The following is a 24,542-nucleotide window of genomic DNA, read 5'->3' on the forward strand; positions in this document are numbered from 1 at the left end:
CAGCCAACGTCAGCTGCAGACAGAGCAATCTATATGGCTCTGGCTGCAGCATGAGCGGTTTCTCTTTCATCACGGGGCTTTTTCCTGCTGTTTTCCGGACCTTTCTCTAATCTGGAGAGCACTGTCGCCACCTAATGAGTCCGTAAAATAGGTTATACACCTTCAATAGCTACAATATTTGTACAGGAGATGCCTGAGGCTTTGATCCACGTCCCACCGTCAAAAAACGCATTTGACGTCGATCGACGTCTTTGGCACTCTACGTCACTATTTACTTTGACGTCGATCGACGTCCTTGGCACTCAATGAGTTAATCTCAATGAGGCTAACATGGATAAATAAAGGTTAAATAAAATAAAATAAAAAGTTAGGCAAACTAAAATAAGGAAACATGAATACACAGTAAATGAGTAATTGTGCAGTTATGTGATGTCTGTCTCTCTGTCAGCGTCACAGTCTCTCGTCATCTCCTTCCACAGCTCTCTGTCTCCCTCTGCTGCTGACAACCGAAGAAACTTTCATCTATTTCATATTTTATGTGATCAAATTCTATTTTATTTTCCCCTGCTGACTCTGAGGTGCAAAGGTCTAATTTGAAAACAATACAACTATAATTGATGATTTAGTTTGAAGACTTAACACTCAACACAAACCAAGTCAACAGACGAAGAATAAGAGAGAGAGAGATAAATTTTATTGTCACTTCGTGAGGTCTCTAGACCATATTTCAAGCAGAAGGCCATTCGTGCATAATCTAATCCGATCACCCCTGACGTCAGTCAAATTCTAGTATGACGTGGTCAGTCAAAGTCTTAGTATGACGTCTGTAATGACGTCAGATATGACGTCAGTTAATCCTCATATATATAGCAAGGGTTCTACGTCACCTCTCTCTCTCTGGCCGATCATAACAGCAGCTAGCTTCACGGCAGTCCATCTCCCCTGAAGCCGTCCTCCGAAGCGTTGTTTTGCGGCTGTTTTGCACCACATCTGCAGACCGAATCAGCACCCCCAAGTCCCCTTTACCCGTGGATAATCCCTGCGGATCTCTCAACGCTTCCCCACCCCACTCCTGGTATGTCGGATCCCGAGCCAGAGCAGTCCATGGACGACAGCTTAAACAACGATACCCTGTTCCGGATCAGCCACGGAGCGTATTTGCCCTCCGAGCCGCCGACGTACGCCACGACGAGAAGGCACGGGGCGCGCCACTGCGACGGGCCGCGCCACAGCTCAGCAGCCGATCCTGTCCCGGGTGTTCAGCTGCGTCCGCACCCAGGCTCCTCCAAGCAGGCATCACAGGCCGTTCCATTCCACGTCGCTTGTGGTCAGGTGCACGGCAGGCACGGATCCCTCTCACCGGGCAGTTAAGTCTTTACTTTAACCGTAAATAAACGGGAGGTTGCGTGAGTAAAATATGTCACGTCGCTGCCTGATGACGGCGACGTTATCACTGCACATTGTATATTTCATCCATAATTCTGTCAGCATGTTGTTGAGATCATCAAAAAAAAAAAAAAAAAAAGACGGCATCAGTTTGAGTGTCATAACCTTAAGACCGAAGTCAGACGGCCCAGGGGATGTTGACAGATCATCATCATTTTTCTTAACAGTAAAGCTTGAAACGTTTGCATTGAGGCCGTGTTGTTTATCACATCTCTGACAGTAACAGCGTCGTCGTTTACATTCACGCTGGCTGTCTCATTTCACGTTTTTCCGCATCAAGCTACCCAGTCCTAACTCACCACTTCCTGTTAACGAATTTCAAGGTAAAACGCCTTTGGCGTTCCTGTTGACCATAAATAATACCAAAAGCTAAAACAGTTAATACAGTGACATGCTAGTCATGTAACAAGAGGCTGCGAAACCCACCGCTATATAACCATATAACCAACCATAACATATCACTGCGAGTTGCAAACTAGCAGTTTATGGTGCATTTGCAAGGGGGTGAAACTATTTTATTCGTTTGTTAACCAGTTTCTTTATATCTCATGCATTAAGCATTTCATTCCAGCTCTAGGGTTGTACCAGAATGAACAGTTTGCCCCATGGATCTCTTGGTCTGCCCAGAGCGTCCGAGATGATATGGCACTCCCGCATCAGTGCTGCAGGCCGGGTCCCGTCAATCACCGTGAATCTGCCCAGACTTCCCCATGGTCTGGCCTCAGCTGCGCCAGCAAGGCTATGAGCAGTCCGTAGCAAACAGGTGTTTGTTGGGGAAAAAGATGGTCGCTATCTGATGACATCATCACCGGCCGTCACCGTATCTTTTTCATGCAATAGCTACTAATAATGCTTGCATTCCCATGAATTATTGGCATGTAATCTTGAAATAATTTTTTGAAGCTATTATTATAAGAATCTCGCATCGGGTGAATCATGTCTGCCTCTCCACCTAGCGATCCTGTCCATGTGTCATATTTATTTTCAGCTCATCAATCTCATCATGTGATGACTGCTCCGGATTCGGATTCTGGACTCCTCATCGCACAATTCGGTTCACCAGACAAACCACTAAGTAATCCAAGTCCAGCGCCAAGTCAAGTCATTAAGTCACCCAGGCCACAACCCCTAAGTCATCCAAGTCCAGCGCCAAGTCGGGAAGTCACTAAGTCACCGAGGCCAAGCTGGGAACCCCTAAGCCACTAAGTCACCAACCCCTAAGCCATCCCCTAAGCCACCAAGTCACCAACCCCTAAGTCATCCCCTAAGCCACTAAGTCACCAACCCTAAGTCATCCAGGTCCAGCGCCAAGTCGGGAAGTCACTAAGTCACCGAGGCCAAGCTGGGAACCCCTAAGCCACTAAGTCACCAACCCCTAAGCCATCCCCTAAGCCACCAAGTCATCCCCTAAGCCACTAAGTCACCAACCCCTAAGTCATCCCCTAAGCCACTAAGTCACCAACCCTAAGTCATCCAGGTCCAGCGCCAAGTCGGGAAGTCACTAAGTCACCGAGGCCAAGCTGGGAACCCCTAAGCCACTAAGTCACCAACCCCTAAGCCATCCCCTAAGCCACCAAGTCACCAACCCCTAAGTCATCCCCTAAGCCACTAAGTCACCAACCCCTAAGTCATCCCCTAAGCCACTAAGTCACCAACCCCTAAGCCATCCCCTAAGCCACCAAGTCACCAACCCCTAAGTCATCCCCTAAGCCACTAAGTCACCAACCCCTAAGTCATCCCCTAAGCCACTAAGTCACCAACCCCTAAGTCATCCCCTAAGCCACTAAGTCACCAACCCCTAAGTCATCCCCTAAGCCACTAAGTCACCAACCCCTAAGTCATCCCCTAAGTCACTAAGTCACCAACCCCTAAGTCATCCCCTAAGTCACTAAGTCACCAACCCCTAAGTCATCCTAACTCCTGGAAACAATCTACTCCCCATGGCTCGCTACATCAGGCTCAGGCCTCAGACTGGCCCCGGCTCCCCTGTTCCTCATCGCACCTCGTCACCACACGTCAAGATCCTGGTTCATCCTGTACCTCAAGCGGACGCTCCAGAATGGCAACGTCCCGATGAAGAACTACTCCAGCCACTCCTTCGGGATCCGGGCGGCCACCTCAGCCGCCGTGCAAGGAGTGCCCTCCGACTAAGTCACCCAGGCCAAGTTGGGAACCCCTAAGTCACTAAGTCACCAACCCCTAAGTCATCCAAGTCCAGCGCCCAGTCGGGAAATCACTAAGTCACCCAGGCCAAGTTGGGAACCCCTAAGTCACTAAGTCACCAACCCCTAAGTCATCCAGCACCTCAAGCAGACGCTCCCGCTGGCCTTCATCAGCTCTCCAGCTACACCCGCCCGGAGCAGGCGGCCATACCGTGGCCCAAAGAACCCTCCTTCCTCAATCGGCGAGCATGGCAACAAACAGTGTCCCGGGCTCCGTGCCAAAATGTCTCGTTGGTGGTGGCTCCCCGAAAAGCACAGCGCCCAGTAGGCGCAGTAAATCTCCCGGATCATTTTTGGGGGAGAGAGAGAGTCGAGAGAGAGAGTCAGGGTCAGTCAGAAGGCCAAGTCGTGCAGCGCGCAAGGCCCGACCGAGCTGGGAAGCGTCAGCCGCAACGCAAGTAGGGGGATCAAGATCGAAGGCCCGACCGAGTTGGGAAGCGCCAGCCGCAAGTAGCCATAAGTCGTTAAAAAGGTTGAAGGCCAGAAAAGTACAATCAATTACTAATGTACCAAGATCGAAGGCCTGACCGAGTTGGGAGCGCCAGCCGCAAATAGCTGTAAGTCGCTAAAAGGTCGAAGGCCAGAAAAGTACAATCAACTACCGGTGCCCGTAGATCTCAATTAACCTCCGGTAATCAGATCTTCCTTTTGGGGGATCTCCTAGCCTATGCAGATGCCCTCCTCTTGCCTCAAGAGCAGCGCCACTGGCTAATGGAGTCATGCGCCAAAGTATTTGCCATGCATGCCGATTGCTAAATAAAGTTCGTTAAATCCTACCAACTGGCCTGTTAGTGTTCAGGCTAAAATCAGACTAGAGCAGGGTAGGATAGGCCAGATTAGGCTGTAGATTAGCTAGATACTATGTCCCAGTTAGCTCTGGTTAATGCTTAGAGTAGTCAGTTGTCTGATCTTCTCCCCCCCCCTCTCTTTCCCCCTTCCCCCGCTTCTTCCCTTCTTCCCCCTTCTTGTTCTCCTCTCTTTCCATGCTCTTTCCTCCCCCACATCCCACCGCCCCCCCCTCCCTTCTCCTGCTCTCTCCTCATTCTCCCCCCCTCTGCTCCTTCTCCTCTTCTCCCCTATTTTCCTGAATCCCTGCCACTTCCTGCTCTCCCTTCTCTCACATTCCCCCTGCTCTCCTTCCCCTGCACCCTCCCACCTCTCCTTCTCTGCCTCTCTGTCCTCCCCCCTCTCTCACATTCCCCCTGCTCTCCTTCCCCTGCACCCTCCCACCTCTCCTTCTCTGTTCTCTCCTCCTCCACATTTCCCATTTTCTCCCCACCCTCGCCCTAATCCGGGCCCGTATCCTACTCCCTCCCTCCACCCTAGACCCTACCTCTACTCTCTGTCCTCCCCCCTCTCTCACATTCCCCCTGCTCTCCTTTCCCTGCACCCTCCCACCTCTCCTTCTCTGTTCTCTCCTCCTCCACATTTCCCATCTTCTCCCCACCCTCGCCCTAATCCGGGCCCGTATCCTACTCCCTCCCTCCACCCTAGACCCTACCTCTACTCTACCTCCCCTGTACCCTTCCACCTCTCCTTCTCTGTTCTCTCCTCCTCTCTGTCCTCTCCCCTCTCTCACATTCCCGCTGCTCTCCTTCCCCTGCGCCCTCCCACCTCTCCTTCTCTGTTCTCTCCTCCTCTCTGCCCTCTCCTCCCTCTCACATTCCCCCTGCTCTCCCTCCCCTGCACCCTCTCCTTCTCTGTTCTCTCCTCCTCCACATTTCCCATTTCTCCCCACCCTCGCCCTAATCCGGGCCCGTATCCTACTCCCTCCCCTCCCCCAACCCTAGACCCTACCCCTACCCTGGCTCTCCCTCCCCTGCACCCTCATCTCTCCTCCTCTGTTCTCTCCTCCTCCACATTTCCTATTTTCTCCCCACCTCCCCCCTATCCTCCCTCCTCCCTCTCCCTCCCTCCTCCACTCTCCTGCTTTCTTCAAATGTTCAAATGTTATCTTTATTCTGTATATTCTTGTTACTGTGTGTTAGCTAGAATCAGCTAGACATACTTTCTGTGAAGCCCTCTGAGACATGCTTGTGAATTAGGGCTATATAAATAAACTTGACTTGACTTGACTTGACTCTCATGATTGAAGTGAGGTCTCTAGACCATATTTCAAGCAGAAGGCCATTCGTGCATAATCTAATCCGATCACCCCTGACGTCAGTCAAGTTCTAGTATGACGTTGTCAGTCAAAGTCTTAGTATGACGTCTGTAATGACGTCAGATATGACGTCAGTTAATCCTCATAAATATAGCAAGGGTTCTACGTCACCTCTCTCTCTCTGGCCGATCATAACAGCAGCTAGCTTCACGGCAGTCCATCTCCCCTGAAGCCGTCCTCCGAAGCGTTGTTTTGCCCCACCCATGTCATGCGCCGGCGCATGACTCCATTAGCCAGTGGCGCTGCTCTTGAGGCAAGAGGAGGGCATCTGCATAGGCTAGGAGATCCCCCCCCCCCCGTGGGGGATCAGGAGTCATGACTCGTTGGTGGCGGACTGGGGAGTTGGGTGGGGCAAAACAACGCTTCGGAGGATGGCTTCAGGGGAGATGGACTGCCGTGAAGCTAGCTGCTGTTATGATCGGCCAGAGAGAGAGAGGTGACGTAGAACCCTTGCTATATATATGAGAATTAACTGACGTCATATCTGACGTCATTACAGACGTCATACTAAGACCTTGACTGACCACGTCATACTAGAACTTGACTGACGTCAGGGGGTGATCGGATTAGATTATGCACGAATGGCCTTCTGCTTGAAATATGGTCTAGAGACCTCACTTCAATCATGAGAGGCCAGTTGGTAGGATTTAACGAACTTTATTTAGCAATCGGCATGCATGGCAAATACTTTGGCGCATGACTCCATTAGCCGGTGGCGCTGCTCTTGAGGCAAGAGGAGGGCATCTGCATAGGCTAGGAGATCCCCCAAAAGGAAGATCTGATTACCGGAGGTTAATTGAGATCTGCGGGCACCGGTAGTTGATTGTACTTTTCTGGCCTTCGACCTTTTAGCGACTTACAGCTATTTGCGGCTGGCGCTCCCAACTCGGTCGGGCCTTCGATCTTGGTACATTAGTAGTTGATTGAACTTTTCTGGCCTTCGACCTTTTTAGCGACTTACAGCTACTTGCGGCTGTCGCTTCCCAACTCTGTCGGGCCTTCGATCTTGATCCCCGGGGGGTCTCCTAGCCTATGCAGATGCCCTCCTCTTGCCTCAAGAGCAGCGCCACTGGCTAATGGAGTCATGCGCCAAAGTATTTGCCATGCATGCCGATTGCTAAATAAAGTTCGTTAAATCCTACCAACTGGCCTCTCATGATTGAAATGGTACAAGTATCACGAGCGAAATTCTGCTTGGTTCGCTCTCAGAGTCGGAGAGCAAAACCGGGTCGCCATTGAACAGCGCCAGCAATTTGGATTGGACAAAGCATATAAATGAAATAACTCAGAATTCACATTATTACTAATTAGAAAAGTAATAAAGGCACACTTCAATATTATACAATACAGATACATTTGTTGTAAATGTACAGGGTTACCAGCAAAGACAACCCACACCACGACACCAGGGAGGCTGCCATTACGGCGCCGGTTTGGTTCGTCGTGGGAGGGAAGGGGGGGGGGGGGGGGGGGGGGGGGTTGCAAAGCGGGGGGAAGTTGCTGGAGGCGGGGGGTGGGGTTTAGGAGGGGGGGGGGGGTTTGGGGGAGTGCGTGCGTGACCGTGTGTTGGCCTATGAGTCCTTGGGTCCATGAGTGTGTGTGTGTGTGTAGGTCTGAGCCTCCTCCGGCTAAACACAGCGTTGCTGTGGAGATGGCCTCGTCAATTCAGTCCAAAGTTCAGGTGTCAGATGTCAGGGCGGGGGGGGGTGAATGTTGGAGACGCAGGTTGCACTCAAGGCTTCAGGAGAGTTTTGCTGCTAGTATAAGAGAGTTGCTGTTGAAGGGATAGGTGGGTTTGTTTGAAGTAGGGTCGTATGAGGTACTTGCATACAGTCAGTGTAAAGCACTCTGGACCCATCGCGCACCGTGTTTGGAGATCCAGCATTCTCAATGCATCAGGCTCAGAGCTGTTTCCCTGTAGCTTTGGGGGTCAGCTACTAAAACTTAACTTAGCCACCATCAAACAGCCCAGTACATAACTTAATCATCCTAAACCTAACCTAACGTTAACTCAACAACTAAGGGGGTTGTTGTGACAGTGAGGGCAGGCCGATGTTTGAATTGTTTACAGAGTTTTAAACATTAAATAAAACAGTTTAAATGAACATGGAGTCTTAATTTATAAAGATGAATAGGAAAAGTAAGATGTGCATGTCAGATTATATCAAAGTATGAATTAAATTGTGCAGTAAATGCTTACACTAGCCTAAATCCATCATAAGGCATCTGTCCCATAATACCAAACGTTACAGAAAAAAGGGGGTTTGGGTCAGTTCACACAAAAGAGGATGCCACGCCTCCTTGGAATATGATGTAACCTTCATTCCACCTCAGAAGCTTATGTAACATCTTGACTATTACAGAAATGTATCATGTGTTTTTTTTTAATTCATGGAAAGAAAGCTTCCACAAGGCGAAAAGACAAAAAGTGTCCCATAATACCTCTATTCACCCTACAAAAAAGCTTTAATTGGCAACTTTTTACATTTGTTGTCTGCGCCCACCACACAACAGCTTTTAGCTATATGATTAATTCAAGGAAAATTACGCTGGTGTATGGGAGTGAATGTGGCGCTTTTTTCTGTATCTCCTAGGTGGAGACTTCAACACTTCAATCCCCATAAATCTCAAGGCACTCACCTCATGTTTAGACCTATTGAAATGTCTGGCAATGGATGACTTCTGATCGTCATTCCTGATAGCACTTGTGTACTCACTGATTCTGGTTTTCAATACCCTGTAGTTACACTATAAGTACAGTGTGGTACCCCATAATTAGCCTATAAGTACAGATCTTGTTACAGGCTAAATTCACTCCTTGTACCCCGTAGTTACACTATAAGTACAGTGTGGTACCCTATAATTAGCCTATAAATACAGATCTTGTTACCCTCTAGTTACATGCTTATTTGCGGGCTGTATTCTAAAGCGTTACCGACAATTGATATCCATAGTAACAATCATGACCAATAGCCAAATTTAACCGAGGCTAAGTTTACAGAGTGACAATGGACTTTTATTTTGACTTTCAGAAATTGACTTTCGTTTTCTGTCTGTCTGTGGGCGTACCTTGAAGTGGGCGTACCCTGAAATGGTCACGTGACTTCCATTTTTCCATTTTTAATTTAGTATTTTCAACTTTGAAATTTACTTTTCAGCGTACTCTTGGTTAATTTTGCATTTATCCAATCCAAAATAAATACCGTAAATTCCGGACTATAAGCCGCACCGGTGTATAAGCCGCACCTGCAAAGTTGACTATTTTTTTCTTATATAAGCCGCACCGGACTATAAGCCGCGGGTGTTTTAATTGTATTTTTTTTTTTTTTTTTTTTTTTTTTAATTGTGTTTTAATGTTTAATTACCATATGTAAGGGTTCATGCACAGAGGGGATTGTCGGGAAAGAGATGGCTGTTTGAGGAAGCTCCCATTTATTAACATTTCAACAAAACAACATAACACAACACCACCTGTGTTGTTTTTTACAGTGCACACAGTGTCATACAGTGTCATCATACAGTGTCATACAGTGTGGTGAAAAGAGGGCAAGAGAGGAAATTAAAACAGAAGTGGATTTATAGTTAGAAAGAGTGCTAAAAAAGAGAGATTTTTTTTTTTTTTTAATCCATAGATAAGCCGCACCGCTATATAAGCCGCAGGGGCCAAAAAAGGCCAAAAAACGGGAAAAAAGGTGCGGCTTATAGTCCGGAATTTACGGTAATGATAAAAAGGGAATGGCCAAAATGAAAAATGGGGTCAGACTTTGTTTGTTTTTGTGTTTTTCGATTCAGTTTGAAAATTGATTTTCAGCTTCAATTTTAATTTTTTTTGACTGTTTTTCATTCTTCAATTTCGATTTTTGACCATTTTCCAAGTCTCAATTACAAAGGAAAATAGAATTATACTTTAGTACCCTGATCGTTCTTGAATCAAGTATGTTTTAACCAAACTGTCTCTAAGGTTCATGGACCTTTTGTAAGTGAATCTTGGTGTCTCTTTGAATGCATGGCCAATATGTGGATCTGCTGATCTCAGTCTGTGCCAGTACTTTTTTGTAGTGGCTTTCAAACCCCTTGAAATGGGGCTGAAAGTTGACACACATGCCATAGGGCAGTGATACTCAACTTGCTTTGCCCGGGGGCCACTTTCGTGAAATGATAGGAGGCCAGGGGCCAGTTAATAAACAAACAATATACATTTTTCTGTAGCGGATTGTAGGTTTTTGGGGTGTCAGCTGGAGTTTAGTCTGACAATGTTGTGCACACCGGATAGTTAGTTAGGTTAAGTACATACATAAGTGCCATGGGTAGCGAGCAGACGGTGGCATTTGACAATTTAGCTGGAGCTCAGTCAAACTTTATTTCATGTTAGTTTTTATTGTGAATTAGATTCTAATTCACAATGAAAACTAATGTGAAATTATTAGAAAATGGTCAGGGGGCCACTCTGCACCCTGTCGCCGGCCGCATCTGGCCTCCGGGCCGCAAGTTGAGTATCACTGCCATAGGGGACCCCTTTCTTTTAGTTTGGGGTTCAACAGGTCTTGCCGTGTGGTTCTTTTTGCTTTCTCTAAAACAATTGTCCACTACATTTTTGTTGTATCCCCTGTACATGAACCTTTGCATGTCTTCAGCATGTTTGTCAAAATCCTCCTCCTCGCTACAGATGCATCTTGCTCTCAGGAATTGACTATAAGGCAAATTTGCTTTCAACGATACATGACATGAGGCATAGTGCAATAGATCGTCCCTATGATCTGTTTCTTTTCGATACATCTGTGTGATTAACTTATCATCTCTTTTTTCTACCAGAACATCCAAGAAAGGGATTTTAGTACCATGGTGGGCTAATGTGAACTTGATTGAAGCCCTTCTGGTGTTTAATTGAAAGACTGGAGTTCTTCGAGTCCTCCCGACCAACAGAAGAAAATGTCATAAATAAATCTATACCAACCGTTTATATGTTCAAAACATGTCATATTCAAATTTTCATATATAAACAAGCCAAAGAGCAGGACATAGGGATACCCATTGGGCAACCAAAATTGTGTTTATAAAACTGTTTCCCAAATTTAAAATATATTTTTTTAGCCATTAGCCATTTCCAAAATAAACACTGTGGGAGGGTCACAATGTTGCCTTTTTTCCAAAAAATATTTCAATGTTTAAATTGCCTCTGATCAATGGATTGATATAATGCAGATACTTCCAATGTGCATAACAAATCCTGTTGGGGCGGCTGTGGCTCAGGAGGTATAGCGGGTCGTCCACTAATCAGAAGGTCGGTGGTTCAATCCCCGGCTCCTCCAGTCCGTAAGTCGAAGTGTCCTTGGGCAAGACGCTGAACCCCAAATTGCTCCTGATGGCTGTGCCAGCACCCTGCGTGGCAGCTGGCCGCATTCGGTGTGTGAATGGGTGAATGTAGGCACATTGTAAAGCAAAGCGCTATATAAATGCAGTCCATTTACCATTTACCAGTCCATTTGTACCTATGTCTTCTCTGCAGGCCAATTTATTGAGGAATGTGTTTGTATCCTTTATGTATGATGGTAAAATGTAAACAAACTTTCTAATGTGGTGATCAACAAATTGTGATAATGGCTCCGTTACTGATTGAATCCCAGAGACAATAGGGCATCCTGGTGGATTGTTTAAGCACTTATGTATCTTTGGGAGGGTGTAAAAAAGTTGGTATCACAGGGTGTTTTTGCAACAGATACAGTTATGCATTTATTTTCCAAAGCATGGACAAGAAATGTCTTTATCTCATTAGCATATTCAGGGTCTGTTTTTAGTGGTCTGTATGTCACTTCAAATTGGAGCAGAACCAAGTTAGCCGATTGTAACTGGTAAAGCTCAAAATGGTTGATGCATTTTTGAAATTCCCACAACATGTAACAAACAAACAACCAAAAATAAGACTGAAGAATGCCTTGTAACTTATTTAAAACAGAAATAATGTTTCATGTTTGTTAATTTGAGTATATATTCTAACTAAAACTGTCGGCTGTGTTTTTTTATATATGCATTGCTTTGCTGCTTGTTTTTTCAATTATTTTTTTGTAAAGCACCTTGAATTGCCTTTGTGTATGAAAGGTGCTATATAAAGAAATTTGACTTGACTTGACTTGACTTCATCTTTCAATTGTCGCTCTATTTCTCTCACATATTCCATTTTGTCCTGCACCACTAATCCACCCCCTTTATCTGCCTTTAATAGTCTTATTATCCATTAACCCTTTGAGTGCCTCCTTTTCAGATTGCAACAAGTTAGAATGGAACCCCAACTCATATGGATCTTTAGAGCACAATTCCATCACCTCCTGTTCAACTAACCGGCAATAAGTATCAACTGAGGCATTCAACATAGCAGGCATGAATTTACTTTTTGGTTTAAATTTCTCTCTTGTATGACTGGGTGTCTCTGTCTGTGTCATACAGCCAATGGAGATGGATGGAGTTTTATGGAGTTTCCAGTCCAACTGCATCTCTGGCATAAAAAGCCTTAAGCCTTATTGATCTAAAGAATTTGAACAGTTCTACTTTTGTAGTAAAAGGATCAGTTAAGCAGACAGATCTGTCTGCTTAACTGTTTTATGTGTTTTGCCTGTATGGTTAAATGTGTAATTGTCTGGATTCTGAAATGGTCTATGGAGAAGCTCTGTGTTTTAAGTGTTATTGTTATGTGATGTTTTATTTTTTGAATGACTGAAACTGTATTGATTGAGTGATGAGCTTCAGGTGTGTGACTGAAAGGGGAGGAGCCTGGTGTAGATAGAGGCCCTGAGACCAATTGTTTGTTAGTTACTATGGACATCATATAACATCATATAACATCATATAAAGTACAATAAAATAAATCAATGGTTTTTCCTGCGAGTGCTGGTCAATTTATATTCTACTACTAAATGTTTCCATAAATAAGCCGGCAGTTTAAAGTTATCCCCTGGTCTGTGGTCCGTTTTTCCTGTTTTATTTATAGTTATTACTGCTCATCTGAACCTAGACTCTGGTCCACAGTAAATGTCTACAGTGCTACAATAGCGCTCCAGTATGACACATATATGACACATACCGGTAGTTTATTGATGCGCTCATCTATTACAATAGGTATTTCTGTATGTTATCAAATTTTCTTTTCCTGTGCCAACAGGTTAAGACAGAGATAATTTAACATAACATTATAGTATTAAACACTAATTCATTTTTTTTTTTTTATAAATAGACCAGGTCAGGGTGCCCAAGTATAACCCATTTTCAATGGTTTTAAATTGAAAAAACAATGGGGGGAATCCTTTTTTTTGTTTTTCAGTTTCTTTGTCTTAATGTTTTTGTTTTTCCGTTTTTTCCCCCGTTTTCATTTTCGTTTTCCGTTTTAAACTTTGAAACAGAAAAACGGAAAAACGTTTTTAGCAAAAAAAAAAAAAAAAATTGTTAAAAATTACTTAAAAACGGGCAGCGGGCCTGCGGGCCGTAGTTTGGCCACCCCTGATCTAGCATGTATTGTTAAACTAACTGATGTGTTATTCAGTTGGCTCTTCTGCTATCATTCAGCTCCTCCTGCTGGCACTTCCATGTAAGCACATGGAAGGCTAGGGAGGTTCTCCTGGTATGGACGTTTTGAGGGTCTTTTGTTGCTCTTCTTGCCTTAAGGCTATTCCATGGTGCTCATGGAAGAGCAAGGAGTTTCTAGAATTTGCTGCTGCTGCTCTCCCTGCCAGAGCCATACCGCCAAATATAACTTGCAAATAAAAGCTTTAATTGTAACTAAAGTGGCCCTGTATTTTTGACTAAAGTAGTCCTGACTGAAATGGACCATTGCGGTAGTTCAGGCAGGTCTCGTGGTCAAGCCCTGCTTAAACCTAGCCCACAGCTGATTAGGAGCTGATCTCAAACCAGCCCACATCAGCTGACGGCTCAGCTGACGCATTCAATTGGCTCAACTCAAACAGGGTGCCCTCTTTAAATCTGCTTCAGTCTTTCTGCCTAACATTGCTGTTTCCTCTGCAAGCTGTTTACAACCCACCTCCTCCCCAGCTCCTCCTTTCATGCTGTGTCTGACTTAAACAAAGTAATTTCTGTTGTCATTGTTGCTGCTCTGTTCTGTGCAAATAAAAGCTTTAATTTTAACTAAAGTGGTCCTGTATTTTTGACTAAAGTGGTCCTGACTGAAATAATGCTTGTTACATGTGTTATATTTCATAATGACTTCCAGGTGTGAGTTGTAATTGTAAAAAAGAAAATGCAAGACAAATTACAAAAAAGTCAATCTTGTCTTTCTTATTTTAATGAAGAGATTTTAAAACAATATCAAAATTATTTGTTCTAAAATACCAGTTAAAGCATAACAAAGTCCAATACTTCGGACAAATATAAATCCTTTCTTCTTATTATTCTTAAAACTTGGGTCAACTCAGCTCAACTCAACTCAACTCAGCTTAAAACTTAAAACTGAACTTAAAACTTAAAAACGTAAGCTTAAAACTTAAAGTGGAAATGTAACTTAGAAATGATTATGCTTGTGCTACATGTCATGATCAGACTATTATAGACAATAGATAAAAAAGCGAACACAAATGTAAATATTCAAATAGTAATAATAATAATAATAATAATATATTCAAACAATATCATAGTTCCTGCCTACTAAAGAAATAAAATAACAGCCATCATCAGTTTGATCAATTATTTGATAAAACTCAAAACATTATGCATAACAAAATAACACTTTTTACATGTTACATGTTATAATCACTTCCAGATGTGATTTGTAGATACATGTAATAGCAGTAGCGTAATGTTATTGCCATGGGCTCTTGGACACACACGCGCACAGACACAAATTTGCAAATTTCCCAGCAAGCCATGGGGCCTTCATAACTTTTAACAAGAAAACAACCAAATCAGGCTAAATAAGTGGTAGATAGGGTTTTAAGTCATAGTGTATTTTCGTTTTATTGTGCCCAATATTTAAATGTTCCAGAATTGCATGTTGTGTTAAAATAAATATTAGTTTTTAAATGTAACGCACATGGTGGGAAGGTGGTGTATATATAGATACCACAACTACAACGAGTAATAGCCATGCTTGGGAAGTTTGAAGACTGCGTGCGCATTGTGTTAAAGGGTCAATGAAATAAAGTGTTTTTTCATGGGCCCTTGGCAGCTCTGGGCTCCCTGTGCGGTGCACAACCTGCACCGCCGATAGTTATGCCACTGTGTAATAGTAAAAGGCAAAAGAAAAGACAAAAAAGTTAAATCTAGGCTTCCTTATTCTAATGAATAAAACCTTAGTAATATGCACATATAACACTATTAGTTTGTTTAAAATATTCAGTTAAAGCACAATCAATACATTTGAAAAATGAAAAATATGTTAACTGTCATGATCACAATATATTTGTTGATAGTTGCAAAAAAGAGGCAAAAATTGCAATACAAATGTAAATATTTACTTGTAAATTAATTTCTCAGTCCATAATTTCTGTCTATCTCAGCTGGACTTTTCACTTATGTTTCCTTGATCATGGAACTTAACAATTGTCAACAGTTAAAGCATCTTGTTATAATGAACAAATAACAGAATGTATTTCATCATCAGCATCCCTTTGTGGCTACACACTTGTGATTTAGAATTATGTTTTATATTGTCTTTGGCTTCCAATATAGTGCCATTTTCATGAATCCCCAATTTATTTCATGTATTTCACACATTGATGAATTAATGAAAAATCTAAATTACATCATTTGAGTCATTTGGGGAAGACTGCATTCTCGACAGAACAAATGTGTTTTTTGCCCACATTACTTTGTCTTGCTTGTTCATTGCAATCAAGAACTCTGATTTCTTGATTTAAAATTCAAAGTGTCTAGCTGCACCAGGTTGTAATATTGAATGTTGATGTTTGTATGTTTTTTTATTTCTGTTCTTTTCCTGTGCCTAAACCTGTTTGTTTTGTCTTGTTTGTGTACTGCTCTATTAAACATTTGAAAAAATAAAATAAAATAAAAATTGAAGTGTCTCATTCACAGACAAGTCCATCACCTAGTAATGAAAGCAACATGAGACTTTGTGAATCTGTTACTGTTGGCAGTGTTGGGCAGTTGGGTAGCGAAGCTACTAGCCTAACTACATTTATCTACATTGGTAGCTTAGCTCACTACATTTTCCAAGTAGCTTGCCCAAAACCATTCAAAAAGTGTTTTCCTATAGACACGATTCCTCTCTCCTTATTTGACCTAGAGTATTTTGTCCCCATGAATATCAACCGTAGGCCTATTCCAGATGTGCTGGATTTCCCTTTTCTTGATCACTGAGATAACATTGATTTGGTAAAAGAAAAAAAAAAAGGGGGGGGGGTAGTTTTGATGTACAGTAAGCTACTTTTATTTTGGCATGTAGCCTGTAGCTTAGCTTGCTACATTTAGCTGGGGATAGCTTCAAAGTAGTGCCGCTATATTTTAAGCTAGAGTAGCGGTTGCTTAGCTTACTACATTTTCCAAGTAGCTTGCCCAACACTGGCTGTTGGAATGTCCTTCATGAAGTATCAATTGAAGACAAAAGAGTGTTGTGACTTTGAGGAGGGCTGTTTTTGCATAGGTCACTCCCAGTTGTCCAAACTTTTAATAGCTTCTGCTTTGCTGTAGTCTTTCCACTCTGCGGGAATTTCTCCACTGCCCTGGAATTTTTTTCCATAGTGTTTTTCCAGTTCCTTTTGAAATCGACATACAACCCATTTCCAGTATAGTTTTGATTCATCAGGTGTAATCTTCCAGGTGGCATACTTAGGGCCACCTTTTGCAAATTCTTTGAAGGGAATCGTCTCCTTTGAACCATCAGGGCGAAAATATTGATTACCTGCAACTGATGTTGTGCAGAAATCAATGGACAGGTTCCCTGGAACTTTAAAGAACATCCCTGAGATTCCATCAGGGCGATGAAACGTGACACTGTGCTCAGGAGTGTGTCCCTCGAAGGCGTTCGTACAAACAGCGTAACAGAATGGACACTGTTCCCAGCAGCAGTTCTTACAAAGTTGGTCAACAAGGATTTCTTCAGGCCTCACCCTGAATGCCTCCACGTGGAATTTTGAGGAACAATCTTCAATTATGGATTCAAGGCATTTGGCTATCTCATCCTGAAGAAAGTCAAAGTTGATATTATCAAAGCTTTGACAATATTTAGTTTCAAATATTAGCTCAGATTGAAGTGAACTGGAAAATTTCTTCAGCCATGTGTCAGTGCCTCCTTTGTTTTTGACTTCCACTCTTGCAGAAGACAGTGCGATCTTCACAAACTCCTCTGTGACTTCGGCATATTTCCTGAATACTTTGCCTGCTTCATTACGTTCAGTGTTGATGTAATTCTTTCCAGCTTCTTTTATGAAACTCTCTATTTGTTTCCTGGGGTTTTTAATGTAGTCCATGTAACTGTCAAAGTCCTCTTTCTCTGCCAGTGACCGTAAGACATGTTTCTCCAAGTTCAACCTACCCCCACTCAATGGTGGGTAACTGCTATTCATCATACCCGCCAGATGAATGGCAGTCTTGTGAGAGACAGCGTCAGCTATGGCCACCTTCAGTTTCCTACAAATCAATTCACCAAGCACAGCTGTTGATGAGTTACCTTCATACCAGCTGTGAAACATGCTGTAATATCCCCCTCTCTTCCTTTCTAAATACATGTGTACATCATTGTTCTCCTTGAATTTGTTGTGGGACTCTATAAGCAGATTCCCTGCCTTGTCACATGCATAAAGTGAAAGATCGACTGTAAATTCTTTCTTGAGAATATATGTCTTTGTCTTTGATTCAAGATCTTTCACTCTTTTAATTACATTATTGGCTACTTCATGCAAGTATCCATCATTGTAGCCTTCTGTAGCTACAGGTTTGCTCCCAATCATGTCTATGGACTCTTGTTCAACATTGGCAATGAGGGATCTGATTGCTTGTTGTTCTTCAGAGTCTACACAAGTACATATCTTTTCCAGGTGCTGAGTTACTTCATGAGATTCAGGAAGACTCGCGACACTGTTGGTAGCTCCTTGTTCTTCAGGTAAAACATTGCACTGTTGAAGGTTTTGGTGTTTTTGGCAATCAAAATAATTGTCTATATTTGACAAGTTTTTGTATTTGCCACAGCTTTTGCGTTCATCTATAAGAGACCTTTCAATACCATACGGTATAAGGACATTAACCAGATCTGCATGTATTTTGTCCTTGTTGATATACTTTATGGCTTGTGTATCTTTAGTTAATTCAGTAACCCACACACTCCAAACACTGTTGAACTGATTTTCAAGTTCCTTTTCATCTTTTGCCTTGTCTTTTAAATTAAGAGCAAGCTCTTTGCTCTTTTGTACTAGCTCTTTCTCAAACTCTGTCTTCTTATCATCTACCTTTTTGCAAGCCTTCTTCAGTTGGATAACTTCCCCCAGTTTTCTTTTAACTCCTTTCACCTGGTCATCATAGAACTCTTTTATTTTCTTATCAAATTGACCTCGCCATTTAACCAACATGTTATCCTTGTCATCTTTAAAGTATGTTCTCACATCTTTTTCCACTTCTTCAAGATATGTCTTATATCCCATCTTATTAACAAGATAACTGTCATCAACCATGTCAATTGTTTCATTCTGAATTTCTATATGAAGTTTGTTTTCAATTTTCAGCATGGCACTCTTCAAAGTCCAGGTCCATTTCCCATACTGGTCCTCAAGCTTTCTGTACACTGCAATTTCATGCGTGTTTTTGAAACTGAAGACAAAGTCTTCATTCAGCAGAGCTTTCCAGATGTCGTGAATGCCATCTTTGAATTTTGAAAGAGCCATTCCTTTAGATGTTTTTGCTTTTGAGAGGATGAGGTTTTTTAGATCTTGGATGCTGTCACTATAACCTGGGTTTGGAGGGGCCATGGGTGGACTTCCCTCCCATAGCTGTGAAAAGTATTTGACATCTTTTTGTACATCAAAAGCAATAATTTCACTGAAGCACTTTGCATCAGATTCCTCCTCTTTTGCAGCCAGTTTGGCCATCTCGTCCAGCTTTTGTTGTAGGCGTCTCTTTCCATCCATGTTAAGCCCTGCAGCTGCAATGTCTGTAACATTCTGGTGAACAAACACACAACTTGGAGACAGTTTAACCATCTTCATCCTCATGAAAGCTTGAACAGAAATCTGAAGAATGTCTTGCATATCAGCTGGATTCTCTCCAAAGATGTTGATCAATGTCATGTTTCCCAGACCAATGACAAACGTCGCCAATTCATTGTCATGGTGCGTGTTGCTCCCTGGCAACTCAAGAGCACGCAGTCCTTCAGTGTCCACAACTAGAACATAGTCAAACATAAAGTTTGACACTTTCACAAGCTGCATAAAGGCTCCCTTTGTACACCTGCCAGCACTTACTGCAAACTGTAACCCAAACATGGCATTCAGCATTGTTGATTTTCCACTGCTTTGGATGCCTAGAACTGACAGAACAAAAATGTGTAGGTCTCCCAGTTTCTCAATGACCTTGTCCAGAAGACTAGTGATCCATGTTAAAGGCACCTGACCGGCATCACCATCCATCAGCTCCATTGGGTGTCCTCCTATCATAAGCTCTGCTGCCAGCTCAGGGTACTTAGACCAGTTCACCTCTCCTGTCGTTGGTTCTGTCATCAGAGATGCATGGGCTTCATAGATCTGTCCCATTTCCCTGAAGATGTGCTCAAAGCCAAACATTGCGGACTGCAGTTTTTCTGATATTTCCTCAAGCTCAGCATCAAGCTTGGTTTTTAGCTGATCTGATTTGTCATGTTTATTTTTCAAATCCAAGACCTCAGACCACTTGTCATCATATGTGTGGAGAATTCCAGAAAGATCATCTCTGGAGAGATCATCCAGTAAGATTCCAGTCCATTTCAGGAAATACATTTTCTCATTTGATTGCAGAGACAGCAGGTTTTTAATAAACAACTGCATGAGTTCACTGGAGGGAGCTTCACATTGTTGTTGTCGTATTTGCATCAGTTCCTTTTCCTTTTCACTTTTATCGTTTGTGAGATCTCCTGTGAGATGATACAGCTCTCTGTTTTTTGTGCACCAATCATGCCACAATTGGCCTTGACATGGAAGAAATGTGTCTTTGATCTTGGAAACATCCGGCATCTTCTGAAGCAAATCCAGTAACTTTAAAGCAGCAGATTTCCCTATTTGGCAGACCTCATCATTTTCATCCACTCTGATCCCAGAGACACTGGTCATGGTTTCAAGCTGGAATGACGAATCTGAGCTAGACAAAAGTTCTCTAATGATTATTTTCAGTTCTTCAGATACTTTTGACTGGCTTTTGTGTTTCAGACCCAACGTGTATTTCCCTCGCGCCCTTTTAAATGCAGCACTCTCATCATCAGCAATGAGACAAATTAGAGGCTTTGGAGACTTGAGAAGGGCTGATATAATGGGACTTTTTCCCACAGTCGGTAAAAGAACAACATTGACTGAAGCTTTTTCAATTAGTATGTCACGCTGTCGCTGTTTTTCACTTGATAGAGCATCACCATGAAGATTACAGAAGGCAATGCAGTCTGTGAAAGCATCGTCGTGTTTCCCAGAAGGGCAGTACCAGGCAATCTCTGCCACACCATCCATCAAGTAGCAAGATTTTGTGCTACCTGGGCAATTTCTATGAAAGAAAGTGCTGTGACGATCGCTGATTAAGGTGTTCATCAGCTGAGATTTAGACACTGATACTGAACCAAGGCGGAAAAATGACACCATGGGTGTCTCAGCTTTGCAGATAGGCATACTCTTAATTGTGACATATTTTGAGATATCTTTGACATCTTTTGAGTTATCTTTGACATCTTTTGAGTTATCTGTCAGCTTCCAGCTCTTTCTTATTTGTCTAAGGGTCCACAGTGGACACTCAATATCCATTGTGAATGGGTCAGGCACAAGCAAAGGTACGGCATACTGACACTGTGATAACTTAGTAATCATATTCTGCCTTATAAAACTGTCTGAGCAGTGAAATACTGCCATTTGAACATCCATTGGATGAACAGGGGTTTGTTTTATTTGATCTGTGTCGGAAACTGTGCTGAAAAAAGTGTCAAAGTCACTTTCTTCTGTATCAACATCGTCGGATGTAGGAACATGCTTTGAATGGCTCCCCTCAGTACTGTTTTCTTTCACAGGAATATATCTGGCTCTATAGTCCAGCATCATCAATCTCTGTAGGAAAGTATGAGCTACATCTTTCTTGGATGTCAATCTTTCTTCTATATCAAGAAAATCTGCTGGTGTCACCTTTTCTTGATACTTGTCTTTAAGGTGAAGTTGATCTTTGATCTTTTTAAAATTCTTCACAATCTTTTGTCTTTTTCCAGCCTGTAATGTAAGTAATCAAACATATTAAAATTATTACCTCATGCAATGGGATATGGACTAGATATTTAGATATAGGAAAATTGGCGCAGTGGTTTTTCATAATCTTGCTAGCTAACAAACAAACAGACAAACAAACAAACAGACAAACGTGAATTGAAAAAGTGAATAATAAACCTGAATTATCTGATTAAAATGGTTATTTGATTAAACTGAGCCATTTTCATCATTTATCACATTCAACATTGTCATTTATCATTTAAGACGAACCCCAGAAGGGTGGAAGTAACAAAAAATAACTGATACATTTAGAGGTGATGAAAATGAATGTGAATTGAAAAACACTGTGATGAAATCGCATTGGAATTACAGTAAGTGAAGTTCACATGTGAAGTAACATGAATTGCCAAGAGTGACCTGATAAATTCAGATGAGATTGGTTAAATAAATCATAAATAAATATTATTAATAAATAAATTATAATGTTGTGAAAAACAACATTAAAACAAAACAGTTGTGAGGATGACTGATGGATGTCAAAAGGTCTTACCACAATCTTGGTTTGAGCTGTATTCTCTGTTTCACCGCAGGATGTTATTGAACAGATTGCACAGGATGGAAGAGAAAGAAATTATACATTTTAGATGTTGTGATATCAAAGAACTTGTCAATTCCCGATGTTGTATTCAAATAGTTATTTGGCTTGACTGTTATCTAACAGCACGTGAAACTGAAATGCATGTGTTGGCTCAGCAATAAATAAATAAATAAATAAATAAATAAATAAATAAATAAATAAATAAATAAATAAATGAATGAATGAATGAATAAATAAATAAATACATAAATACATAAATGTTTAAAAAGCATTCTGAAAATCAGTGTCTGACTGCCCTATGGAAGCAACTCAAGTAAAGTTAAAGTAAAGTCCCATTGATTGTCACACAATGTGTGAAATTTGTTCTCTGCATTTGACCCATCCCCTGGGGGAGCGGTGAGCAGCAGCATGCGCCGCGCTCGGGAATCACATGATGATTCAACCCCCCAATTCCAACCCTTTGATGCTGAGTGCCAAGCAGGGAGCCAAATTGGTCCCATTTTTATAGTCTTTGGTATGACTCGGCCGGGGATCGAACTCACAACCTCCCAGTCTCAGGGCGGACACTCAGACCACAAGGCCACTGAGCTGGTTGCAACTCTTGAGGGCTTTAAAAGTTCACACAGCAGGCACATGAGCAACTAATCTGATTTGTTGGAACGTAACCTTGGTGTGAACAGACATGTGGTTCGTATCAGCAATCTGACTTTTGTGCCACCCAGAGTGACATTCGTCACTATTCTGCGCTAGCCAGAGGGCCAGGGCAGTCAGTCATTACAGACATGGAGGACAGCTGCGACGGAACTAGTCAGTGGAGGAACCGTGATGTTTTAGACCTACTAGTATTTGAGGTGACAGCAGAACTTGAGGGGTCATATTGTAAACGGTCCGTGTATGAAAACATACCGAAAGAAATGGACGAACGGGATAGAACGTGGTAGCAGTATCAGAGAAAGGTTAAGAGCCTTAAAGACGAGCTGAACCCAAAAATGACTTTTTTTATATTTTATTTCAAATAACTGGGTATTCAGTGCACCTATTTAATATTACTACTGCAGTGCCCGTTCCCCCATGCACCACCCCGTGGGCGTTTCCCCCCGCACTCTGTCAGGTCCTCCCCAAGTTTGAAGTCGATCTGACAAACGGTTCTCAAGATACGCGAAGGACAGACATACAGACAGTCCTGGAATAAGTCAAAATTGGATGAAATGCGGCGCCACACTCCATCGGGGTCCGAGCAGCGGACTCCCCAATAGGCATGTTCATCAATAATCGATAATCGATAATTGATCGTTGAGGAATGAATTTGATCATGTGGAATTTTTATCGATTATTGTTTTGTTTTTTTGTTTTGTTTTTTGCAGAGTTTGGGTGGAATTCGCTCCTCCTCGCCCCACTCCATTGCACAGCCGACTAACGTGAGGTGGAGCATCATAGTCTCTAGTTTTCTGGCTGGGCGGGGCCTTTTGTGCCAACAACACTGTTTTTAACATGGGAAATTCAGACCGGCATGCGCCGGGGACACAAACAAAAGCACCCAGCGGTCTGCGGACCTCAGTGAGGCCATTATAACTATGACACTTCGTACACTTCTCTCCTAATTTTCAACAAAGTGTGAGTAACGGTACACGTGTTTAAATGAATTCAAGTTGTTTTATTTGTTTATAAGTTAACGTTATGAACTATGAAGTAGGGATGGGGCCAATCCGATCCAATATCGGTATCGGGTGCCGATATTGGCACTAATTCACGGATTCTTGCTGTGTAACAGGCGCCGACAGCCTGGCGAGCCACTGCGTGTTTTGGCTAATGACATTGAGACATGTTGCCAGAGGTGCAGAGTGAACTGGCCAGGGATCAGTTTGTTCGAGCTTTGACCCCAGAGTGGCTGCGCGCCCAGACCCGGCTGACACGCCCAAGGACGCTGCAGGAGGCGCTGGAGCTGGCATCAGAGAGAGAGATCGTGGGGGCAATGGCCACGGGGGACGGCACGATGGAGGCCGCCCCCGTGGTGAGAATGGCAGTGGAGAGCCCGCCACGGGAAGAGCCAGCGTGGAAGAGTGCGTTGGCGGAGCAAAGCAGCATGGTGCGGGAGCTATCTGAGTCGGTGCGCCAGTTAGGAGAACAACTGCTCCGAAGCGCGACCCTGCAGCCCACCCCACGAGACAATACCTGGCCCAGGGGGCCCGGGGCCATGCGCTGTTGGACCTGTGGACGCCCCGGACATCGGGCCATAGAGTGCCGCGGAGGAGCGTGGAACCAGGCAAACGGCATGGGGCCCGTCTAAGAGGGGCGAGACGGGCCTCCTATGTCACATCCCCTATGGCCACGTCACCGTTGGAGGGGGCCCAGCAGTACAGATGGGGAGGTGGGGCTCCGCCTTCCCCCGAAGCAGATGACATCGCCGGCGCTGTCAGCATGCCATGTTCCGGTCCTCCTGCAAGGGAAGCCCTGTGTCGCCCTGGTGGACACGGGGTGTACGGCAACGCTGGTGAACTCCAACATGATGCCAGAGGGAGCGCTTCTGGAGTGGCCAGCGGCGCAGCAGCTGAGGACAGTATCCGGTGAGTTGATGCCGATGAAGGGAAAGGGATCAGTGATCATAACTGTGGGGGAGCGGACAGTGAACTTTCCAGTGTGGGTAGTGGAGATGGCGGGGCCCTGTATCTTGGGGGAAGATTATTTGACGCTAAACCAATGCACAGTAGACTTGGGGAAGAGGACACTTGCGTTCGCAG

General features: G+C 43.4%; 1 protein-coding gene across 1 annotated transcript in view; it reads right to left on the reverse strand.

The window, feature by feature from the left end:
- Positions 1–24,542, reverse strand: part of LOC310788587 (interferon-induced very large GTPase 1-like) — a gene marked incomplete at both ends in the record, with an annotated part of 53,716 nt that overhangs the window by 22,545 nt on the left and 6,629 nt on the right. Inside the window, one exon of the mRNA XM_083650118.1 lies at positions 18,011–21,209. Within this exon, the coding sequence (XP_083506244.1) occupies positions 18,011–21,209 (3,199 nt within the window). The remainder of the gene's footprint in view (positions 1–18,010; positions 21,210–24,542) is intronic.

The sequence above is a fragment of the Poromitra crassiceps genome, assembly GCF_964638095.1.
Source record: "Poromitra crassiceps genome assembly, chromosome: 13".
In the NCBI taxonomy this organism is placed as follows: Eukaryota; Metazoa; Chordata; class Actinopteri; order Beryciformes; family Melamphaidae; genus Poromitra; species Poromitra crassiceps.